This window comes from Rutilus rutilus (genome assembly GCF_951802725.1).
Source record: "Rutilus rutilus genome assembly, chromosome: 12".
NCBI classification, from domain to species: domain Eukaryota; kingdom Metazoa; phylum Chordata; class Actinopteri; order Cypriniformes; family Leuciscidae; genus Rutilus; species Rutilus rutilus.
This window is the reverse complement of record NC_140217.1, coordinates 28,921,835-28,946,757: the sequence shown is the minus strand read 5'-3', so window position 1 is coordinate 28,946,757 and position 24,923 is coordinate 28,921,835. Positions and strand designations below refer to the sequence as shown.

Sequence of the window (24,923 nt, the reverse complement as noted above, 5' to 3'; positions counted from 1 at the left end):
AATAAAAATAATCACAAAATAAAAGAAAGTTATAAAAGAAATTAAAAGAGATATATGATACAGTTATAAAATGAATTAAAAGAGTAAAAAGATTGTGCATTCATCACACGTGAGCTTTTGTGTTTACCACAATACCTCTGGTCTTTTATTTTATTTTATTCGATTTGATTTGATTAATTTTTTTTGCCTCCACATTATGCATTAAAATCATGTAATGTACACCATGGATTATCCCTAGCTATTTGATACTAATATATTCATTTTTAAGGCATTGTGGGTTGTCCTTTTGTCAAAGATAATCGGTTATAGGTAGGCCTAAAGAAATGCAACAATGAACACATAAGACACCATAACATACTAACATCATAACACAATTTTACTTACTTTATATTAGATTTAGTACACATAAAAAACTAAATTCAATATTAAAAAATAAATATAAAAATTCATACAAAATGCATATATATATATATATATACACTGAAAAAAATGATTTATTGACTTAGTAGAATTTACAAAAAAAAATTATGTTAATTGGTTCCACATAATTGATTTTAGCTAGATTTAAACAAATGCATTACGTTGAACTAAGTTCAGCTTAATGCATTTGTTTAAATGTAGCTAAAATCAATTGTGTGGAACCACTTACGATAAAAACATTGAGTAAATTCAATGAATTTACTGAAATCATTGAATTTACAAAAAAAAATTTATCATAAGTGGTTCCACACAATTGATTTTAGCTACATTTCAACAAATGCATTAAGCTGAACTTAGTTCAACGTAATGCATTTGTTTAAATCTAGCTAAAATCAATTATGTGGATCCAATTAACATAATTTTTTTTTGTAAATTTAACTAGTCAATGAATCATTTTTTTCAGTGTATATAATATGTGTGTGTAATTTACTAAATGCCTAAAATGATTGAGTATATAATTCATAAGTAGGCTATACACACTCAAAAAATGAATTTTTGCCTCTTGTTAAATTTAATTCATTAAAATAAGCAAAAGTAACACAATTGTTTAATATTTTGTCACAACTTAATTTAAACGTCTTCAATCAACCTAATATATTTAAAACTGAAGTTTACTTAATTAATTTGTGTGAAAACTACATGAATCATTTTTGTTGACAACTAACTGGGCAGTGGATCTGTAGTTCCCAGCATGCTTTGCAAGGGACTGCATTAGGAGGGTAAATTTAGGGATTAAAGTGTTATTTTATGTGTTTTTCTGTAAATGGAAAGATGTTGTTAGTTAATGTTAGTGTTTAATATTCACTAATGTTAGAAACTTAGAGGACTTTCTGTAATGTTTTTGAATTTTGTGGTTACCATTATGCAGAAGAGTGTGTTTAGTTTAGGGCTGTGGGCACTCAGTATACACTATACATGCATTAAACCTCTTTCCCAGACCTGCATAAGTAACATTCAATATTGCTCTGTAAAAAGTGGTTTTACTTAAACTGAACACTAGTAGCTCTTATCATTGGAAATAACTGTAGAATCAAATTAACTAAAATTGTAATGTTTGCGATTTTAGGCAGGGCAAAAATTTAATGTAGTCAACCTGACAAAACTTTATCTAGCAGGAATGACTAAATGAATTTAAGTTCATACAACAAGATTGCAACAAATCATTTCAAACAAATTAGATTTTGTTGGAAAAATGTAATTCATTTTCGTGGAAAAGTTTTCCTTAATTTAATTAGGTTTGTTCAACAGCTTATTTTTTTTAGTGCATCTAGACAAATATTTGCATTTCATGCCATTAAGTTTACATTCAGCCAATCAGGCCTATACCTTATTGTACCTTGTTTTTAATCTACCTCAAAAGAATATGGTCAAAATAGCTTTCTTTTGCTCTCTAATACATACACACACGCACACACAAACTCTTTCTAAGAAAGTGCCTTCTTGTACCATGGAGTCCAAACATCTGAAACCTAAAAATAATCTGCCATATTTTTAACACTGACCATGTAACTCCCTTGTCTGAAAAGTCTGATGTTCCAAAAATACTCAGGTTTAACGCAAACTTGTGAAGGTCATGCAGTTTGATTACTGCTGTCAAAAGGTGGCACCCCAAATAATATAATAAAAATAATTTTGAAATGTAAACTCTTCACCTAAATTGTTATGCTCATAATAGAATCATTGTATTCAGGCTTGTGGACCCTACATGGTTATGAAATAAAGGCAATAAAGAAATGATGTCTTCAGCTTCAATGATAGATGCTGTTTGGAAACTCATTGCTACTAAGTTCAAGTAAAAAAAAAAAAAAAAAATCACAGAGCAATAGTCTCTGTCTCATCGACTGGTCTGAGTATAATGGACTTAGTATAGGAGAAGTGAGTCAGGTTGACCTGGGTGTGCAGTCTCTCCTTTTGCTCCAGAGAACAATATAGTGAATAAGAGAATTTGGCCAGCACCACAGTACAGCAGATTTCCACCAGCAGCAATGTAGTGTAATATATCATCAGTTCTTTGCATGATGAGTACTTGTGGATGGGAGTAGGTCTTGAGAGAGTAGGCTGAGGAGAGCCAGTACAGATGAAACTGCTATGCGTGGTGAGAAAAGGTTCTGTTGTCCTTGTAGTTGTGCTGGGTGGTAAACTGGTGGCTGTTGTTTTTTTACTTGTAATAGTGGTGGGGATTAATATAGTTGTAGTTGCTGAAGTTGTCGTAATTGTTGTTTGAACTGTCGATGTGGTGGGAATCAATGCAGTCGTCAAATGGGTAGTTGTTGGTAGTACTGTGGTTATAAATGTGGTGGTGAGCTCTGGTGTAGTTGTCATGTGTGCAGTTGTTGATGGTACTGTGGTTATAAATGTGGTGGTGAGCTCTGGTGTAGTTGTCATGTGGGCAGTTGTGGGTGGTACTGTGGTTATAAATGTGGTGGTGAGCTCTGGTGTAGTTGTCATGTGGGCAGTTGTTGATGGTACTGTGGTTATAAATGTGGTGGTGAGCTCTGGTGTAGTTGTCATGTGGGCAGTTGTTGATGGTACTGTGGTTATAAATTTGGTGGTGAGCTCTGGTGTAGTTGTCATGTGGGCAGTTGTTGATGGTACTGTGGTTATAAATGTGGTGGTGAGCTCTGGTGTAGTTGTCATGTGGGCAGTTGTGGGTGGTACTGTGGTTATAAATTTGGTGGTGAGCTCTGGTGTAGTTGTCATGTGGGCAGTTGTTGATGGTACTGTGGTTATAAATTTGGTGGTGAGCTCTGGTGTAGTTGTCATGTGGGCAGTTGTGGGTGGTACTGTGGTTACAGATGTGGTGGTAAGAACTGATGTAGTTGTCAAGGGGGCAGTTGTTGGTTGAAGCGTAGTTATTGATACCGTGGTGGGGACTGATGTAGTCCTCAGAGCTGTAGTCGTAGCAGTGGTGGTTGGTGTGGTTGTGGTTGTGGTTGGAAGCAAAGTTGTGAGTTGAGTAGTTGGTGTTGTGGTCATGACTTGTGTGGTTGCCTGGGTTGTTGTAGTTGTTTGAGTTGTTACTGGAATTGTTGTTGGAGTAGGTGTGGTTGTTGTTTGTAAAGCAGTAGTTGTTGTAGGCGCTGCTGTTGTCGAGGTTAACTTTATTGTTGAGACTCCTGTGGTGTGCAGTCTGATCATGGGAACAGTACTTGTAAGGACAGTTGTGGTAGTTGGTAAAGTTGTGAGGCATATTAATTGCTCTTCTGTTAAAGAGGATATTAATTGATTTTCCAGGCCTTTTGGGGACTCACAGACATCTGAAGGTTTTGATTTAATCTTGTCTTCATTGTTCTTTATCCATTCAAAGAATGGCAAAAGGTTACAGTCACACTGCCATGGGTTCTTGTAAAGGTATAGTTTATTGAGTTTTGGAAGAGCATCGAAAACATCTCCAGGGAGGCTTTGTAGTTTATTATTTCCCAGTCTAAGTGTTGAAAGAGACTGAAGTTTTTCAAAGTCCTTTTGTTGTAATGACTTTAAATTGTTATTTTGAAGATTCAGTTCAGTCAGTTTCTCAAGACCTTCAAAAAAGTCTCCAGATATCATTGAAAACTGGTTCGATGAAAGGTCTAACTTCTTGAGCTTCTTAAGTGGGCTGAAAACTCCATGTGGTAAGTCAGTGAGATTGTTATGGCTTAGACTCAGTTCAGTCATTTTAGGCATTTCTCCAAAAAGGACAGTGGGAAGACTTATAAGTTGATTGTTATGCAGAGTCAGAGTCTTTAATGAAGAGAAACCAACAAAAAGATCTTGCTGCAGTTCAGTCAAAAGATTGTGGTCCAGATAGAGTTTGGATAATTTACTTTTGTGTGGAAACAAACCAGATTTTATAAATGAGATTTTGTTGTGTTGCAAGGCTATCTCTTTCAGATCAGGGAGAGGATCAAAAATCCCATCAGGCATAGAGGTCAGCTGGTTCTCATAAAGCCTGAAAATTTGCAAGTTCGTAAGTTTGGAAAAAAGAGATGTCGATACAGAACTAAGGTTGTTTCTTGCAAGATGAATAAGTGTGAGATTCTCTAAACTGTCAAATGTCCCCTCCTCAATAGAGCTAATCTCATTCGAATGTAGACTTAGTTCTTGAAGCTTTTTTAAATCATCAAATAACCCATTTTTAAGGCTATGAATTTTGTTATTTTTTAGAACAAGTTTTTTAAGGTTGCTGAGATCCTTAAAAACACCCACAGGTAATGATGTCACATTTGTGCCAGACATCTCAATGGTTGTGACATCAGGCAAACCCTCAAAGGCTCCGACCTCTATGGACGTAGTTGAAGTACTGAGAAATTCGATTTTCCTTATTTGAGGGTTTGTAGAAAGAGCTCCTTTTGGTATGACAGGAATCTGACTGTTTACAAAAAATATTTCATCGGCTCCATCTTTAAATTTTTCGGGGATTGCTGTCACAGTTTCGTCATACACGTCTTTGTTTTTGCAGTCTTCACCTGGTGGACATATATCTACAGTGCAGCTCCAGTGCAAGTGCACAAGTATGTAAATTAATACCAGTGCACTTTTTAAATGGATATGCCTGTTGAAGAACAAAATAGTAACACCAAATTTAGTTTTTAGTTCAAAGCCATACAAAGCAACCTGTATAGCCTGAAAATCTCAAATAACTACGATAAATTATGTTCCCATGACTCAGGGACACAGGGCCGTAACCATAGACACTGAGGGGGACAAGTCCCCCTTAATAATTAGAAACAGACACATTTTCTCACCCAATATTTGATTCTTTTGATCTGATTTGGTTATTAATGCTGCTCTGCTGCACTAAATTTTTAGGCTGCTCCGCCCCAACTGTCTATAGGAAACCAATTGGAAAAAGGCACTTCTCACAGCAAAAAACGCATCAGGTGTGATCGGGGCCTAACAGCGCTCATCAATGTCAGAATGATTGAGATGGCAAATCAAATCAAAGAAGACAGGGCTTACTGTTCAGAAGACAAGTACAAATTCCATTGCAACACTTTAGTTCAGTTGCGTGGTAAGGTCATCCAAAAAATGAAAATCATGTCATTATTTACTTATTATTTTAAGTTGTAACAAACCTGTTTTTATTTATTTCTTGTGTGGAACATGAATATATATTTTGTAGAATGTATTGACTTCCATAGTATTTTTTTTTATTTATTTCTATACTGTGGAAGTCAATATCAACTGTTTGGTTACCAAATTTCATCATATTTTCTTCCTTTATGTTCAACAGAAGAAATAACTTCATGCATGTTTAGAACAACTTGAGGGTGAGTAAATAATGACATAATTTTAATTTTTGGGAGAACCATCCCTTTGAAATAAATAGATAAATAAAAAACAATAATTTCATAAACAAACAAACATATAAATCTCTTACTGCTTACAAGTCACTGAATTTACACCAAATCAAAATTATTTTTATATAATTTTTATTTATTTATAAATAATGCATACAAATAAAATTATAGTCTGAAAAAATAAAATGTTTCCTCTCCTTCACAATACTGAAAACTAGCAAGCATTTATTTTTCTGTTATATTCCTGACCTATATTTGTCTCATTAAATGGAAAATAATTAAACTTACCTGTTCATCTCTGTTGAAGCTGAATTACTTTTCAGAATGTGTTCCCAGAAGAAAATATAAATATATGTGTTGCTCTACTCTTATCTACACATCCCAAGTGTTTATTGCATGGCTATAAGGCAGCAGAAAGGGTGTGGACAGTTCGTTTTCTGTTTGAAGAGATAAGAAAGTGGAACCATCCAACTCACTTTCAAAAGGTATCTCAAAACAAATATTTAGAGAAATTTCTCAGTTTATTTAATTCTCTTCTGTCGTCTTTTTTATCTTATTTCTTATCTTTATCATTTTGTGGGCATTTTTAGACTGTTCATTTTCTTATTCCTTTATATATTTAAGCATGAATATGTCTCTGCAAAGTTGAAATATAGATAAAAGAATATAAGTTTTTTTTTTAAAAGAATACACTAATTGTTGGTCTCATAATATCAAATTGTTAATAGCTACATCATATAAATAGAATGGAAAATAACATTGGCAAAACATGTGGTCATGTGTTTGGTTTCACTCAGAAATTGCTTGTAAACAATTAATTGCAAATAAATGGCAAGTAACACACTGAATTAAAATCTGAAATAGTATTTAATTGTAGAAATGTTCTCCAATAATCTTTGCTTTATTTACAACTTTGAATTATTTTTTTATTTTTTTTTGCTATGAGAAAAAAAAAAACTGAATTGCAGAAAGTGTAACCATGGACCAGTGACAAGAAAGGAAATACAGTACAGTTCTTCATGTGTTACACCACTCATGAGGGTTAAGATCATTAATTCAAAACTAATCAGCAATGATTTTGATTTTTTTCATTAAAAAAAACTGTTAGTTAACAACTTTGTAGTTTTTTAAATGTAATAAAAAATGTTTTATTATGTATCAAGAAAGAAAGAAAATAACACATTTCTTTGCCTATTAATAGAAAACATCTGTCCTCAATAAATCCACTGATGAATGTTAAACAATGAAATACAACAATCAGCCTATAGTTTATGGAAGCTTTTCTGTAATGTTAGATAACCGAGCTGGTATTTCTTTGACGGTTCAAGTCTTGACTGCCTCGCTTGTTCCTCCTCCATAACACACAGGCAATGAGACTGACAATGACAGCAGTGCAGACAATGGCTACAATGATAATGATTTTGTCTTTGGATAGACCTTGACCCATAGAATCACCTCCACTTGTGTCCTCTATTTCTTCTGAGACTGTTGTGGGGTCTGATGTTGGTGCAGAGGTCATTTTGGTTGGGGAAGTGTGCAGTGAATGGTTGACCATGATGTCATCCTCCATCAGCTCTCTTACATTTCTACCTTTCAGGGATAGAGGAGTATCACAAGTCACAAACGTAAGGTTTTTCACTTTCTCTGAAGACTGTCCAAGCCAATCCCGAAAAGGGAGTATATCATTGTCACACCTCCAGGGATTCTGAGAAAGTATAATATTATCAACTATAGACAATGAGTTTAGAAATTCTTTTGGCAAGTTTGGTAGAGAATTGTTTTGAAGCTCCAGGAGATTTAAGCGAGACACACTCTCCAAGAGTTTTATGGGTATGTGCTGTATTTGATTATTCTCTACAGATATGTTAGCTAACTTGGGAAGGCCTTTGAATATCCCTGCCTCAATACTAATTAATCGATTAGTGTGAAGAGATATCTCCTCTAGCTCCATCAAGCCATTGAAAGCGCCAGGAGAGATGTGCTGAATCCGGTTCCTACTGAGCACCAAAAGGCGAATCTCAGTTAAGTTGCTGAACACATTTTCCTCAAGGTGGGTTAACATGTTGTCGTACAGCCAGAGCTCCCGGAGGGCCATTGGACCAAAAGTTCCAGGCATTAACCTACTGAGTTGGTTCTCGTACAGTGATATCTGAGTAAGGTTAGGAAGGTTAAAAAAGATTGCACTGGGAAGCAATGATAACCTATTGTTGGAGAGGTAGAGTTTCTTCAGCTTCTGCAAGTTTGAGAAAATATTTCCTGGTAGCTGTGTGATTTTGTTGTCTTGAAGATGCAATACCTCAAAGTTTACCAAGTCATCAAAGATGCCTGCTGGTATTTCTGTTAACTGATTTTGCTGGAGGAACAGGGCTCTGAGATTATTGAGTCCTCGAAAAGTACCGCTGGAAAGCTTTTTGATTGAGTTCCTTTGCAACATGAGCTGTTCCAGCTTTTCTAAACCCTGAAAAGCATCTTCTGGCAGAGAGGTTAGAAGGTTTCTGCTTAGGTCTATTATGTTCAAATTTACAAGAGGCCTGAGAAGAGATGGTTGCAGAACATCTATTTTGTTGTTACTGAGCGTTAAAGTTGTTAATGTGTGTAGATTCTGAAACAGATCTTTTGGCAGAGAGGTTAGCATTGTCCCACTGAAACCTAAGGCAATGAGATTGTGGGTTGGTTAAATGTATGAGGTTCCACCTCAGTTATTCTTGAATCCTTGACTACAAATAAAGCGAGGTTCTCAGCGAAAGTCACAAAATCAGCTCGTTTTAATGACTGTATGCTGGTGTTGGTGATTAAGAGGGTACTGGTGGTTGGGGGGATGGAGGGTGGAAATTTGATTATTAAAAAGCCTTGAGAAAGGATTTTGTTCGGCTTACACTGGCAGTTCTCTGGACATGCAGAGGCAACGGCATTCATGGCACACATGCCAAAGATCATGTACCAGACCAGGTCCATTGACTCCTACAAGGAAAGCAAAACATATAACACTAGAACTAAGAACTACAAAGCTTTGTCAAATTCTGGTCTTTTTTATTATTTTTACTTTATTACTAATTTGCCTACGAAAACTCAAAGCCATACAAAAAGCCTAAATTTGTCACATAGCAAATGTTGACACAGAAAAATGTGGACGGTTGGCTATTTGTGACAAAGCCTCTTGGTAAACCTTCCTGTTGAGACATAAATCATTCCTCCACCCATATAGCTTTTGGTTCTGTAATATAATGGTTAGATTGCAGCAACATTTGCTTTACTCACATTTACCCCCCTAACAGGTTGTGTGTCTTATTTAAATGATTATTTTGGACATCCAGGGCATTCATTAAGGATAAACCAACACACATATATATATATATATATATATATATATATATATATATATATATATAAAATCTATCATTAATGAATAACTACACGGGAACAAATGAGTATGCAATATTACCATTAACTACAATTGACTAACAAGAAGTAAAACTACTAACTTTAGGAATAAAAGACCTTCTGACCCTCTGTAGAACACTGAGGCATCACTAATCTTCCACTAAATTAACTTTTAAGTTCACTAAAAAGACTGTGTAGTGGATGAGCTTCATAAGACAAAATCATTTTTAATTTTGCCCTTGTTCTCTTTTCCACAATATCCTCAAGTGAATCAGGAGTAAGGCCAATAACGGAAACAGTTTTTGTAATCATTTTATTAATCCAATTTTTTTGTAATCTACAGTGATACTACATCCTTTAATTATCACTGGTAGGTAGTATCTCTTCTTTATTTCTTCTAAAATCAATGATCAACCCCTTGGTCTTCTCCTTCTCCTCTTCACATTCAATTTTAGGAATTTTTTATCACACCATGTAACAAATAACTCAACCTCTCTTCTAGTCCACATTACTTTAGTTTATTAAACTCACAAGGGCAGTATCAACTGAAAACTTTTGTAGACAACAAGATGTCTGAGTTAGCCTATAGTCAGAGGTATGCAGTGCAAATAGAAAAGGTAATAAAACTGTGCCTTGTGGGGCTCCTGTTTTGGTCAATATAATATCAGACATTTTATTACAGCCTAATGGCAGACTACAAATATTGTGCAACATAAAAAGTATGGCATCACTCCCACACCTTTTCTGTATAAAAATTGTAAAGGATCTTGAAAAACTGACACCTGTCTACTCAAATGACCAAGGATAATCCTTTCAGAACATTTCATGTCATTTGAAATCAAAGCTATGGGTATCAAATTGTTTAATCTACTACCCACATTGCCATGTTTTAGAATAGGAATAACATGATTGGTCCTATTTTAATGGTCTAAGCGCATGGTCTAAAGCACTTGTTCACTTTTGCTAGTTTAACGACAGGAAAAATGGTCGGCATGCCCGGCGCATTGTCTAAAAGGGTTGTCCCTAATCTCTTATTGAGTAATGGGTGTGTTTTGGGCTTTACGTGCAATAATCCAATCAGTCTCATATCCCATTCCCTTTAAAAGCCAGTTGTGCTCGCGCCATGGCGGATTTGCAATTAACATGACGGAATTTGCAAGTGGAAAGACTGAACACGTCTGCAGAGAGGAAACTGATCTGCTCATGCGCGAGGGTAAAGCGTGCAAACAGACCATCTACGGGACAAGTCGAATTCCACCATATCTTTATGTACACAATAATAATCTTTTACATTGTAATATTTTTGTAGTGACAATGGCATCTGCTTTTCAGATTAAGTGAATCATGTGATGGCGAACACATCGTCTTTGTCCTCAGGAAGACAGCGCTGGTTAATAATTGCCCCACGAGGACCAATTTACCAGCACCCATGTGACTCGTATCCCCCAACCTTACAGCCTCATGACATTCCGCACACACACACAAACACCCTTTTGTGTATAACTGAGAATACGAGAAATATCTTTTCTTTTATTTTTATAATGTGTGGACATTCCTATATGCACGTGTAATAGAGGTGTGGGTTGCTAAGAGTAAAATCTTGAATTCTAAATGTTCACTGAAAGAAGGTTCCTCAATAGTGTCTTGTAAACCGACCCCGACATGGTCGTAAACTTTATGACTCCAAAGCTGCATCTTATCCAGTTCCTATGCAAGCCAACATTCCAACACATGGAACTTTTCAGGGAACTTTTCAGAGAAAACCCTTCAAATGTTTGATATGTATTCCTATGTTTCTCAAAGTGTCGTCACTTGCCATAACGGAAACACTGACAACTTTATTGTGTGTTTAATCAAACTTTATTTGTGTGTAATTATGCATATAAGTGTGACGTTATGTTTCCCCAATCTTTACCTGTCATAATTGATATCTCTGTAATCCTCTCCATCTCACAGAGACGAATCTTGACTGCAAAGTACAATAATATGCATTTGTTCCAGGAAATATCATATTTCTAAGTATGAATCCTTTCCCTCATAAGACATATGGTAAAAGGGGGCGTGTTTTTCTTCACACAAAGAAGACTGTTTCCCGCTTCATATCAGGAGAGCTGATTCGCTCTGTCACAAAACAGGGCGTAAACAGATGTCTGTTAAAAGGACGAGACCCCCACTTCTCTCTCTCTTCTCTCATCGATCCCGCCTGACCTCCTCCTCCTCTTTCTCCACGTGCAGCGCTGCTCCGGTTGGACAGGCCCTCGCCTCGGCCTCTGGGACACATGGCCCGCGTCATGTAAAAGCCTGCCGTCTTTGCAACCAAGCTTTGCAACCTCTTCCGCACGGAAGACGAACTTTCTCGGTAATGTTACATCCAGTGAGCCTTTAAACTTCGCGGCACCTGAAGACGCAACAGAAACAGGACACCATCCGCGCTGTCCTGCCAGTTTCAGCATCGCGCCGAACAGAGAACAAACGTGCAAGTGACGGTAACCTTATCTGATAAAACTGCTTTCCAGGTTGTCTCGCGAACTTTGGTTTCTGTATGTAATAATTACTAGCTTTTCTCTTCTCTTTATTCTCTTTTCTTTCTTTCTTTCTTTCATTTCATTCTGATCACTTATGTTATTGTTTGGTTATATGTTGTTTGTTTATTGTTTGCATTTTTACGTACGTTTATATTTGTAGCTTATAATCTCTAGCGTGTGCCATTTTATTAATAAACCCATTTATACTTTTAACTGTCTCTGTGTTTGAAAACCCACTTTTTATGAAGTCAATGAAACAAAAGATCTATAAAGCTACAGGCTCTATATTATAAAACTACTTTGAGTAGTTTTAATTTATAAACCCAAAGGGGTTTTGTCTTCGTGGCCAGAAGATAAACTTTCTTGGAGTTTTGTAAACAGGAATACTTCTTCTTAACTGTAATGATCAGACAGTACAGAACGAGGCATTTCCTATAATTGATAAAGTAAATGCATATGCGATTTATGAATTATGACCATGAGTCATAAATATTAATATACTTAAAATTCCCTATATCCTTGAGCTAATTCGCATTAACCCAGAGGCATTTACGTTACATTTTATTTTTCATATTTAAAAAATGTTGTGTGCTACTGCGTGTCCCTGTGTGTGTAATGTAAGTGTAAACGCAAAGTGTATATGCGTGTTGTGGACCCGCCTATAGGCGCATATTACTAACGCGCTCTATAAATAACAAAAAATATATATATTTTGAATATTGACTTTAGACCAGGTTTCAGTTGGTCAATGGTGGAGTCTATTTCAGTTGCCTCAAAATAGCAAAGCGCCAACAATGCGCCCAAACACACATAATTTTCAGACCAGCACGCGGGAAGTTTTCACAGTATTGTAAACACAACACTATTTTTGGTTCAATTACATTTATTCATTTTCAACATTTAGTAATTTACGTGTAATAAACAATTTAAGTGGACTTACATTACAGAGTTTTTTTTTTTTTTAAAGACAAGGTCAAAGAAAAAAAGTGGTAGAATGATGTATTAACCTTTGAGTCATCACTTTCCAAAATCTTACAAAACCCCCAAAAGCTTATAATGAATTCAGTCAGTATTAGGGAGGTATCATGCTTTTCACATTTGAATACTGTTCCAAATAGTAGGCCTACTTATTTCTGAATGATTTGGTAATATCATGAATCATGATCTTTACTTTATAATTAATTATACATTGTGCATTATTCACATTAATTAGAACATATATAGTAGTTCTTAGTAGTCCTCTGGCTCTGGGAGGTATGAAAAAATAATAATTGTTGATTAACTAATAGTGAACTACCTCATTCAACTGAGCGCTATTACTATACCGTATTCTAAAGTGTAACGGGAAATGCACCTGATCAAGACAATGACTAATGTTTCTCTCCTTTCTTTTAATAAACAGGATCCATATTTTCAGTGTTATCAACATTGGATAATGTGTGTTAGAGATTATTATTACATAATAATAACAACAACAATGCTCTTATTAAAACATATACCATTACTTTGCTTCTGCTTCTGCTTCTGCTATTGCCTTTGCACAGATATTTAACAGAAACAAGAATATAATGCATGCATGCAATTTTAGATCAAAAAAAAAAAAAAAAAAAAAGCACATGGAAAAAGTTGAGAGACTTCATAATCTGTTCCAGGAAAACCAAACCACAGTCTGTGAGAGCTGGAATATTTAACTGTGGAGTCTTTCAAATACTTCCAGCTATTATTTGTAGTAATTTTCCTTTTTTTTATTGCCTTTGTTATTGAGATAATAATAATAATAATTATTATTGTTTTTGGTCAGACATTCAATAACCATTTGTTTCTGTTTTGAAAGTTTCTGTTTTAGTAAAATATGTAGTAAAGACATGACTGTCAATTACTTTTTTATTTCTGTAATTCATTATTAATATTTAAGAATGAGCAAAAATATGTAGTGCACTGTAACTGTAATCTGCAACTCAAAAAATCAGTTTAAAGTAATAAGAGCCAAGAACAAATTTGTACAAATTATCTTACCCTAGAACTTGGAAGTTTTGTCAGAGATATCGGTGCTTTGCTCTCCTCATTTTGCAAAAGCGTTTCCCAGAACTCTTATAAACAGCTGCAATGTTTTCTTTGTCAGATTCATTTCTGCCTTCTCGTGTCTTTCTGGTTATCCTCTTTCCAGTCAACTGTTGACTACACTGCTTTGTACAAAAGCTCTCATATACTCACCCACATTATTTGGAAATGAGTTGGTGGGGAAGTGGTTTGGAGCCCCACCCTTGTGCTGCTCTTTAAAGGGGCAAGAAGTTTGTGTAAACTTTCTAGTCTACACAAGGCTGAGAATGCTCCCTTGATTGATAGAAAACTGTTAGACTATTTGGAGTAGGTGTGGTTGTTGTTTGTAAAGCAGTAGTTGTTGTAGGCGCTGCTGTTGTCGAGGTTAACTTTATTGTTGAGACTCCTGTGGTGTGCAGTGTGGTCATGGGAACAGTACTTGTAAGGACAGTGGTGGTAGTTGGTAAAGTTGTGAGGCATATTAATTGCTCTTTAAAGAGGATATTGATTGATTTTCCAGGTCTTTTGGGGACTCACAGACATCTGAAGGTTTTGATTTAATCTTGTCTTCATTGTTCTTTATCCATTCAAAGAATGGCAAAAGGTTACAGTCACACTGCCATGGGTTCTTGTAAAGGTATAGTTTATTGACTTTTGGAAGAGCAACCAAAACATCTCCAGGGAGGCTTTGTAGTTTATTATTTCCCAGTCTAAGTGTTGAAAGAGACTGAAGTTTTTCAAAGTCCTTTTGTTGTAATGACTTTAAATTGTTATTTTGAAGATTCAGTTCAGTCAGTTTCTCAAGACCTTCAAAAAAGTCTCCAGATATCATTGAAAACTGGTTCAATGAAAGGTCTAACTTCTTGAGCTTCTTATGGGCTGAAAACTCCATGTGGTAAGTCAGTGAGATTGTTATGGCTTAGACTCAGTTCAGTCATTTTAGGCATTTCTCCAAAAAGGACAGTGGGAAGACTTATAAGTTGATTGTTATGCAGAGTCAGAGTCTTTAATGAAGAGAAACCAACAAAAAGATCTTGCTGCAGTTCAGTCAAAAGATTGTGGTCCAGAAAGAGTTTGGATAATTTACTTTTGTGTGGAAACAAACCAGATTTTATAAATGAGATTTTGTTGTGTTGCAAGGCTATCTCTTTCAGATCAGGGAGAGGATAAAAAAATCCCATCAGGCGTAGAGGTCAGCTGGTTCTCATAAAGCCTGAAAATTTGCAAGTTCGTAAGTTTGGAAAAAAGAGATGTCGATACAGAACTAAGGTTGTTTCTTGCAAGATGAATAAGTACGAGATTCTCTAAACTGTCAAATGTCCCCTCCTCAATAGAGCTAATCTCATTCGAATGTAGACTTAGTTCTTGAAGTTTTTTTAAATAATCAAATAACCCATTTTTAAGGCTATGAATTTTGTTATTTTTTAGAACAAGTTTTTCAAGGTTGCTGAGATCCTTAAAAACACCCACAGGTAATGATGTCACATTTGTGCCAGACATCTCAATGGTTGTGACATCAGGCAAACCCTCAAAGGCTCCGACCTCTATGGACGTAGTTGAAGTACCGAGATTTGAGGGTTTGTAGAAAGAGCTCCTTTTGGTATGACAGGAATCTGACTGTTTACAAAAAAATATTTCATTGGCTCCATCTTTAAATTTTTCGGGGATTGCTGTCACAGTTTTGCCATACACGTCTTTATTTTTGCAGTCTTCACCTGGTGGACATATATCTACAGTGCAGCTCCAGTGCAAGTGCACAAGTATGTAAATGAATACTAGAGCACTTTTTAAATGGATATGCCTGTTGAAGAACAAAACATTAACACCAAATTTAGTTTTTAGTTCAAAGCCATACAAAGCAACCTGTATAGCCTGAAAATCTAAAATAACTACGATAAATTATGTTCCCATGACTCAGGGACACAGGGCCGTAACCATAGACACTGAGGGGGACAAGTCCCCCTTAATAATTAGAAATAGCCACATTTTCTCACCCAATATGATTCTTTTGATCTGATTTGGTTATTAATGCTGCTCTGATGCACTCCATTATGCACCACTCTGTTTGTTGTTAGGGTGACATAAACTCTGTTTGTTCACAGAGTACAAAGTACAAATTCCATTGGAACACTTTAGTTTAGTTGCGTGGTTAGGTCATCCAAAAAACTGTAAATTCTGTCATTATTTACTTATTATTTTAAGTTGTAACAAACCTGTTTTTATTTAATTCTTGTGTGGAACACAAAAAAAATATATATACATTGAAGAATGTGGGTAAGCAAACAGTTTCTGGTCCCCTTGACTTCCATAGTATTTTTTATTTCTCTACTGTGGAAGTCAGGGACTATAAACTGTTTGGTTACCAAATTTCATCATAATATCTTCCTTTGTGTTCAACAGAAGAAATAACTTCATTCATGTTTAGAACAACTTGAGGGTGAGTAAATAATGACAGAATTTTCATTTTTGGGAGAACCATCCCTTTGAAATAAATAAATAAAAAACAATAATTTCATAAACAAACAAATCTCTTACTGCTTACAAGTCACTGAATTTACACCAAATCAAAATAATTTTTTATATATATTTTTTTATTTATAAATAATGCATACAAATAAAATTATAGTCTGAAAAAATTAAATGTTTCCTCTCCTTCACAATACTGAAAACTAGCAAGCATTTTTTTTTTCTGTTATATTCCTGACCTGTATTTGTCTCATTAAATGGAACATAATGAAACTTACCTGTTCATCTCTATCACCTCCTTACATACCATTTTTTAATGTAATTTTAGAAACACTTGTTTAAACAATTGTAGAACAGCCTTAAATGTATATTAACAGGAAAATCTTGTGAAATAAACCATTTTAACCTCGTTTCATCTGCATCCCAAGTGTTGGGAAAAGAAAGGGTGTGGACAGTTCGTTTTCTGTTTGAAGAGATAAGAAAGTGGAACCATCCATCTCACTTTCAAAAGGTATCTCAAAACACATTTATTTAGAGACATTTATCAGTTTATTTACTTCTCTTCTGTCATCTTTTTAAAAATCTTATTTCTTATCTTTATTATTTTGAGGGCATTTTTAGACTGTTCATTTCCTTTATATATGTAAGCATGAATATGTCTCTGCAAAGTTGAAATATAGATTAAAGTCCCCTAATAGCAGTAGAATTTCTTAGATGGGAATATAAGGAAAACATTTTAAAGACTACACTAATTGTTGGTCTCATAATATCAAATTGTTAATAGCTACATCATATAAATAGAATGGAAAATAATATTGGCAAAACATATGTGGTCATGTGTTTGGTTTCACTTTTTTTTGCTTGTAAACAATTAATTGCAAAGAAATGTCAAGTAACACACTGAATTAAAGACTGAAATAGTATTTAATTGTAGAAATGTGCTCCAATAATCGTTGTTTTATTTACAACTTTGAAATATATATATATATATATATATATATATATATATATATATATATATATATATATATATATATATATATATATATATATATATATATATATATATATATATATATATATATATATATATATATATATATATATATATATATATATTTGCTATGAGAAAAAAAAAAACAGAATTGCAGAAAGTGTAACCATGGACCAGTGACAAGAAAGGAAATACAGTACAGTTCTTCATGTGTTACACCACTCATGAGGGTTAAGATCATTAATTCAAATCTAATCAGCAATGATTTAGATTTTTTTCATTAAAAAAAAAACTGGCAGTTAACAACTTTGTAGTTTGTTAAATGTAATAAAAAAAATGTTATTATGTATCGAGAACGAAAATAACAAATTTCTTTGCCTATTAATAGAAAACATCTCGTCCTCCATAAATCCACTGATGAATGTTAAACAATGAAATACAACAATCAGCCTATAGTTTATGGAAGCTTTTCTGTAATGTTAGATAACCGAGCTGGTATTTCTTTGACGGTTCAAGTCTTGACTGCCTCGCTTGTTCCTCCTCCATAACACACAGGCAATGAGACTGACAATGACAGCAGTGCAGACAATGGCTACAATGATAATGATTTTGTCTTTGGATAGACCTTGACCCATAGAATCACCTCCACTTGTGTCCTCTATTTCTTCTGAGACTGTTGTGGGGTCTGATGTTGGTGCAGAGGTCATTTTGGTTGGGGAAGTGTGCAGTGAATGGTTGACCATGATGTCATCCTCCATCAGCTCTCTTACATTTCTACCTTTCAGGGATAGAGGAGTATCACAAGTCACAAACGTAAGGTTTTTCACTTTCTCTGAAGACTGTCCAAGCCAATCCCGAAAAGGGAGTATATCATTGTCACACCTCCAGGGATTCTGAGAAAGTATAATATTATCAACTATAGACAATGAGTTTAGAAATTCTTTTGGCAAGTTTGGTAGAGAATTGTTTTGAAGCTCCAGGAGATTTAAGCGAGACACACTCTCCAAGAGTTTTATGGGTATGTGCTGTATTTGATTATTCTCTATAGATATGTTAGCTAACTTGGGAAGGCCTTTGAATATCCCTGCCTCAATACTAATTAATCGATTAGTGTGAAGAGATATCTCCTCTAGCTCCATCAAGCCATTGAAAGCGCCAGGAGAGATGTGCTGAATCCGGTTCCTACTGAGCACCAAAAGGCGAATCTCAGTTAAGTTGCTGAACACATTTTCCTCAAGGTGGGTTAACATGTTGTCGTACAGCCAGAGCTCCCGGAGGGCCATTGGACCAAAAGTTCCAGGCATTAACCTACTGAGTTGGTTCTCGTACAGTGATATCTGAGTAAGGTTAGGAAGGTTAAAAAATATTGCACTGGGAAGCAATGATAACCTATTGTTGGAGAGGTAGAGTTTATTCAGCTTCTGCAAGTTTGAGAAAATATTTCCTGGTAGCTGTGTGATTTTGTTGTCTTGAAGATGCAATACCTCAAGGTTTACCAAGTCATCAAAGATGCCTGCTGGTATTTCTGTTAACTGATTTTGCTGGAGGAACAGGGCTCTGAGATTATTGAGTCCTCGAAAAGTACCGCTGGAAAGCTTTTTGATTGAGTTCCTTTGCAACATGAGCTGTTCCAGCTTTTCTAAACCCTGAAAAGCATCTTCTGGCAGAGAGGTTAGAAGGTTTCTGCTTAGGTCTATTTTGGTCAAATTTACAAGAGGGCTGAGAAGAGATGGTTGCAGAACATCTATTTTGTTGTTAGTGAGCGTTAAAGTTGTTAATGTGTGTAGATTCTGAAACAGATCTTTTGGCAGAGAGGTTAGCATTGTCCCACTGAAACCTAAGGCAATGAGATTGTGGGTTTGGTTAAATGTATGAGGTTCCACCTCAGTTATTCTTGAATCCTTGACTACAAATATAGCGAGGTTCTCAGCGAAAGTCACAAAATCAGTTGGTTTTAATGATTGTATGCTGGTGTTGGTGATTATAAGGGTACTGGTGGTTGGGGGGATGGAGGGTGGAAATTTGTTTAAGCCTTGACAAAGGATTTTGTTCGGCTTACACTGGCAGTTCTCTGGACATGCAGAGGCAACAGCATTCATGGCACACATGCCAAAGATCATGTACCAGACCAGGTCCATTGACTCCTACAAGGAAAGCAAAACATATAACATTAGAACTAAGAACTACAAAGCTTTGTCAAATTCTGGTCTTTTTTATTATTTTTACTTAATTACTAATTTGCCTACGAAAACTCAAAGCCATACACAAAGCCTAAATCTGTCATATAGCAAACGTTGACAGAAAAATGTGAACGGTTGGCTATTTGTGAAAAAAACCTCTTGGTAAACCTTCCTGTTGAGACATAAATCATTCCTCCACCCATATAGCTGTAATGTCACATTTATGCTTTACTCACATTTACCCCCCTAACAAATTCTACAGGTTGTGTGTCTAATTTAAATCCTTATTTGTGACATCCAGGGCATTCATTAAGGACAAAGCAATATATATATACATATATAAATCTGTTGTAACTACACAGGAACAAATGAGTAGGCTATCTAATATTACCATTAACTACAATTGACTAACAAGAAGTAAAAAACCTAACTACAGTAGGAATAAAAGACCTTTAAAATCGCTCTGTAGAACACTGAGGCATCACTAATCTTCCACTAAATTAACTTTTAAGTTCACTAAAAAGACTGTGTAGTGGATGAGCTTCATAAGACAGAATCATTTTTAATTTTGCCCTTGTTCTCTTTTCCACAATATCCTCAAGTGAATCAGGTGTAAGGCCAATAACGGAAACAGCCTTTGTAATCATTTATTAATCCTATTTTTTGTAATCTACAGTGATACTACATCCCCAGCAGAGCACTGCAATAAAACAAATCTATTGACCAGGATTCCTTGATAGAATACATAAAGAAGCTTCCAACTAATGCAAATGGATCTCAACTTCCTCAAAAAGAATCATTTTAATTGTGCCTCCTTAAAAAAAGCCTCTTCTGACCTTTAATTATCACTGGTAGGTAGTATCTCTTCTTTATTTCTTCTAAAATCAATGATCAACCCCTTGGTCTTCTCCTTCTCCTCTTCACATTCAATTTTAGGAATTTTTTATCACACCATGTAACAAATAACTCAACCTCTCTTCTAGTCCACATCATTACTTTGATTTATTAAACTCACAAGGGCAGTATCAACTGAAAACTTTTGTAGACAACAAGATGTCTGAGTTAGCCTATAGTCAGAGGAATGCAGTGCAAATAGAAAAGGTAATAAAACTGTGCCTTGTGGGGCTCCTGTTTTGGTCAATATAATATCAGACATTTTATTACCCAGCCTAACGAACTGGGGTCAACATAGAAGATAAGCCAATACCGACATAGCCTAGTTGTACTATGTAGGTTAAAATGCAACAATTTATCAGCCAAAACATGTGGTTGTATTGTATTAAAAAGCTAAAAAATAAATAAAAAAACATCCTAAAAGAAATGTCAGACTACAAATATTGTGCAACATAAAAAGTATGGCATCACTCCCTCACCTTTTCTGTATGCAAATTGTAAAGGATCTTGAAAAACTGACACCTGTCTACTCAAATGACCAAGGATAATCCTTTCAAAACATTTCATGTCATTTGAAATCAAAGCTATGGGTATCAAATTGTTTAATCTACTACCCACATTGCCATGTTTTAGAATAGGAACAACATGATTGGTCCTATTTTAATGGTCTAAGAGCATGGTCTAAAGCGCAAGTGCACTTAGGTCCGAATCCACTTTTGCTAGTTTAACGACAGAAAAAATGGTCTGCATGCCCGGCGCATGGTCTAAAAGGGTTGTCCCTTTTCTTTTAATGAGTAATGGGTGTGTTTTGGGCTTTACGTGCAATAATCCAATCAGAGTCTCATATCCCATTCCCTTTAAAAGCCAGTTGTGCTCGCGCCATGGTGGTTTTGCAATTAACATGATGGAATTTGCAAGTGGAAAGACTGAACACGTCTGCAGAGAGGAAACTGATCTGCTCTGCTCATACGGGACAAGACGGATTCCACCATATCTTTATGTACACAATAATAATCTTTTACATTGTAATACTTTTTTATTTTTGATATTTAAAAATGTTTGTGTGCTACTGCGTGTCCCTGTGTGTGTAATGTAATTAAGCAATTAAGTGTAAATGCAAAGTGTATACGCGTGTTGTGGACCCGCCTATAGGCGCATAACTAACACGCTCTATAAATAAAAAAATTTCGCTATTGACTTTAGACCAGGTTTCAGTTGGTCAATGGTGCAGTCTATTTCAGTGGCCTCAAAATAGCAACGCGCCAACAATGCGCCCCAAACACACATCGTTTTCAGACCAGCACGCCCATTGGCGCACAAATGGGCGCAAATGCATTTGCTATTTAAACAACGTGGCACAGGACGTGAAAATGATAACTGCGTCAGACTGAAACTAGCAAAAAATACTTGCGTCGCGCCTGGTGCCGCATTGTGCCATGTGTATGATAGGGCCCAATGTCTTCCACATTAAGTGGAAGTTTTCACAGTATTGTAAACGCAACACAATTTTTGGTTCATTTACATTTATTCATTTTCAACATTTAGTAATTTATTTGTAATAAACAATTTAAGTGGACTTACATTACAGTTTTTTTGAAAAAGACAAGGTCAAAGAAAAAAGTGGTAGAATGATGTATTAACCTTTGAGTCATCACTTTCCAAAATCTTACAAAACCCCCAAAAGCTTATAATGAATTCAGTCAATATTATGCCTAGTTCACACTACACAACTTTAAACGTCGGCAGATCGCTGTGCTGTTCAGACTACATGACTTGCTCTGGAGTCTTGAAATCGTTGTGGTGTTCACACTATGTGACACTACGTAAATCTTCTGCAACAGGGGGTTACACACTACAGGAGCTGAAAACAAGTCTTGGCGCATTCCAATGGCGAATGGACGGCGGGACAAAATTGGCGGTATATATAGGCTATATATAGTTGAACACCGTCATTAGAACTCTATAACCGCAAAAAAACGTGTTATTAAATTTTTTTTTTACAAATTTCTATCTTTTCTATTATAGAGAATGTTTAAATACTAATTAAAAACAATTGTTGACAGTCTGTGTTATTATTGGTCTACGTTTCCAACTGTATTTGATTCTTTGCAAAGTAGACCGACCGCCAATCATTTGAGATAGAAATAAAAGCTATGACTATGATACAGTGATGTGCCATCATTATGAGATTTATTAAACAAATGAAAAACATTAGCAATAAACATTTGCAATAATAAACAATATCATTACCAATAGCCTAACTGATCGTGCAGTTTAATTACCCCTTGACTGGTCACTGGCCCCAAACATGTTTGATAAAAGAAACATATACAGTGTGTATATATGATGTGTATTACATTTTAGCTCAAAAACAATTGTAATAAAAGATAGGATCATAAGATGCGCAATATATTGGGTTTTTACCACTTAATGAAGTTTTGTTTTGTAAATCGTGAGACATGATTTTTACCACTTTGCTTTGTAGAAAGCATTTATTTAAAACGAATTTCGTTTTGTACAAATTGTATCTTAATTTTAATAAATGTTTCATCAACCAATTGCATGTATTTAAAAAATAAAAAGCAATAGGCAATATAATAACCGATGAGTTATGTCATTTGACTCACGTCATAACCGTCACACCAATTCTGAAACCGGCACACACACACACACACACACACACACACACACACACACACACACACACACACATATATATATATATTGTTTGTGCAATGATCTGGTTAGAACCCCGAAAAAAAAAAAAGAAAAAAAAAAAAAGAATATGGGTGAATGGATGGATAAGCACACAGGGGCAGCAGGGATTGTCTGTCAGAGAGAGTTGTAAGTTAGTAAAACATTATAATGAAAAAGCAGCTGCCTGTTGTGGTTTGGCAACGATGGTTACAATACAAAGGGCTTTTGTAATGTCATAACAAGATGATCATTGGCTGTTGCTCGTCGCGACACGTGACACCACAGGCTATCGAGTCGGCCGACAATTCCAGATATTTGGCATGCTAGATATTTTTCTGGCGTCGGCGACGCGTCGGCGATGTGTCAGCGAGGGGTTTTGATGCGTCGTTAAGTATTTCACACTTAAAGATTGGTAAGCGCGGATCACCCGCAGATTTGCACGTGATTACAGCCCGACCTGTCGGCGTCGGCGAGCTCGTTAACTTGCAAATCGGGCTTAAATCGGGCTTAAAATCCTGTAGTGTGAACTAGGCATTAGGGAGGTATCATGCTTTTCACATTTGAATACTGTTCCAAATAGTAGGCCTACTTCTTTCTGAATGATTTGGTAATAGGCTACTTGAGTCATAACTAGCAGGTTATCATGATCTTTACTTTATAATTAATTATACATTGTGCATTATTCACATTAATTAGAACCTATATAGTTCTTAGTAGTCCTCTGGCTCTGGGAGGTATGAAAAAATAATTGTTGATTAGCTAATAGTGAACTACCTCATTCAACTGAGCGCTATTACTATACAGTATTCTAAAGTGTTCTAAAGACAATGACTAATGTTTCTCTCCTTTCTCTTGATAAACAGGATCCATATTTTCAGTGTTATCAACATTGGATAATGTGTATTAGAGATTATTATTACATAATAAAAACAACAACAATGCTCTTATTAAAACAAATAGCATTACTTTGCTTCTGCTATTGCCTTTGCACAGATATTTAACAGAAACAAGAATATATGCATGCGATGCATGAATTTTTAGATCAGAAAAAAAAAAATTAAAAGCACATGGAAAAAGTTGAGATACTTCATAATCTGTTCCAGGAAAACCAAACCACAGTCTGTGAGAGCTGGAACATTTAACTGTCTTTCAAATACTTCCAGCTATTATTTGTAGTAATTTTCCTTTTTTTATTGCCTTTGAAGACTTTGTTATTGAGAGAATTTTTCAAATAATAAAGGCATTCATAAACCATTTATTTCTGTTTTGAAAGTTTCTGTAAAATATGTAGTAAAGACATGACTGTCAATTACATTTTTATTTCTGTAATTCATTATTAATATTTAAGAATGAGCAAAAATATTTAGTGCACTGTAACTGTAATCTGCAACTCAAAAAAATCTGTTTAAAGTAATAAGAGCCAAGAACAAATTTGTACAAATTATCTTACCCTAGAACTTGGAAGTTTTGTCAGAGATATCGGTGCTTTGCTCTCCTTGTTTTGCAAAAGCGTTTCCCAGAACTCTTTTAAACAGCTGCAATGTTTTCTTTGTCAGATTCCTTTCTGGTTATCCTCTTTCCAGTCATCTGTTGACTACACTGCTTTGTACAAAAGCTCTCATATACTCACCCACATTATTTGGAAATGAGTTGGTGGGGAAGTGGTTTGGAGCCCCACCCTTGTGCTGCTCTTTAAAGGGACAGGAAGTTTGTGTAAACTTTCTAGTCTACACAAGGCTGAGAATGCTCCCTTGATTTATAGTGGGATTGATAGAAAACTGTTACTTGACTATTTTTAGCAACATTTTTGAAGTTGGACACAAAATATGTAGAATACATCTCTCTCATGCATATTATATGTGCATGGGACCAGATTCTAGACACAAGTTACACTGTGTGCACTAAAAATAAATGAGGTAGGAGGACACATGCTACCAATTACATGAGGTTTTTAATTCAGTTTAAAGGCCCACTGAAGTGCCTTGGA

The 24,923-nt window shown here is 35.3% G+C and overlaps 2 protein-coding genes and 1 pseudogene across 3 annotated transcripts; all 3 read right to left on the bottom strand.

Annotated features, from left to right (window-relative positions):
• Positions 1-853: 853 nt before the first annotated feature.
• On the bottom strand, positions 854-16,592 carry LOC311301556 (uncharacterized protein). Its single transcript, XM_084426789.1, has 2 exons — positions 16,450-16,592; positions 854-5,011 (listed from the first exon to the last, which is right to left on the bottom strand). Exons 1-2 carry the CDS (start codon positions 16,479-16,481, stop codon positions 2,293-2,295), a joined length of 2,751 nt encoding a protein of 916 aa, XP_084282915.1. The 5' UTR covers positions 16,482-16,592; the 3' UTR covers positions 854-2,292.
• On the bottom strand, positions 6,608-13,975 carry LOC311301557 (annotated as a pseudogene). The gene is made up of 2 exons (XR_014630320.1): positions 13,682-13,975; positions 6,608-8,720 (listed from the first exon to the last, which is right to left on the bottom strand). The product of XR_014630320.1 is annotated as an uncharacterized misc_RNA (transcript).
• Positions 16,593-17,508: 916 nt separating the features above from the next.
• LOC311301736 (uncharacterized protein) lies at positions 17,509-24,622 on the bottom strand. Its single transcript, XM_084427045.1, has 2 exons — positions 24,387-24,622; positions 17,509-19,309 (listed from the first exon to the last, which is right to left on the bottom strand). The coding sequence occupies exon 2, from the start codon at positions 19,301-19,303 to the stop codon at positions 17,645-17,647; it is 1,659 nt and encodes a 552-aa protein (XP_084283171.1). The 5' UTR covers positions 19,304-19,309; positions 24,387-24,622; the 3' UTR covers positions 17,509-17,644.
• Between the last annotated feature and the right edge of the window lie 301 nt (positions 24,623-24,923).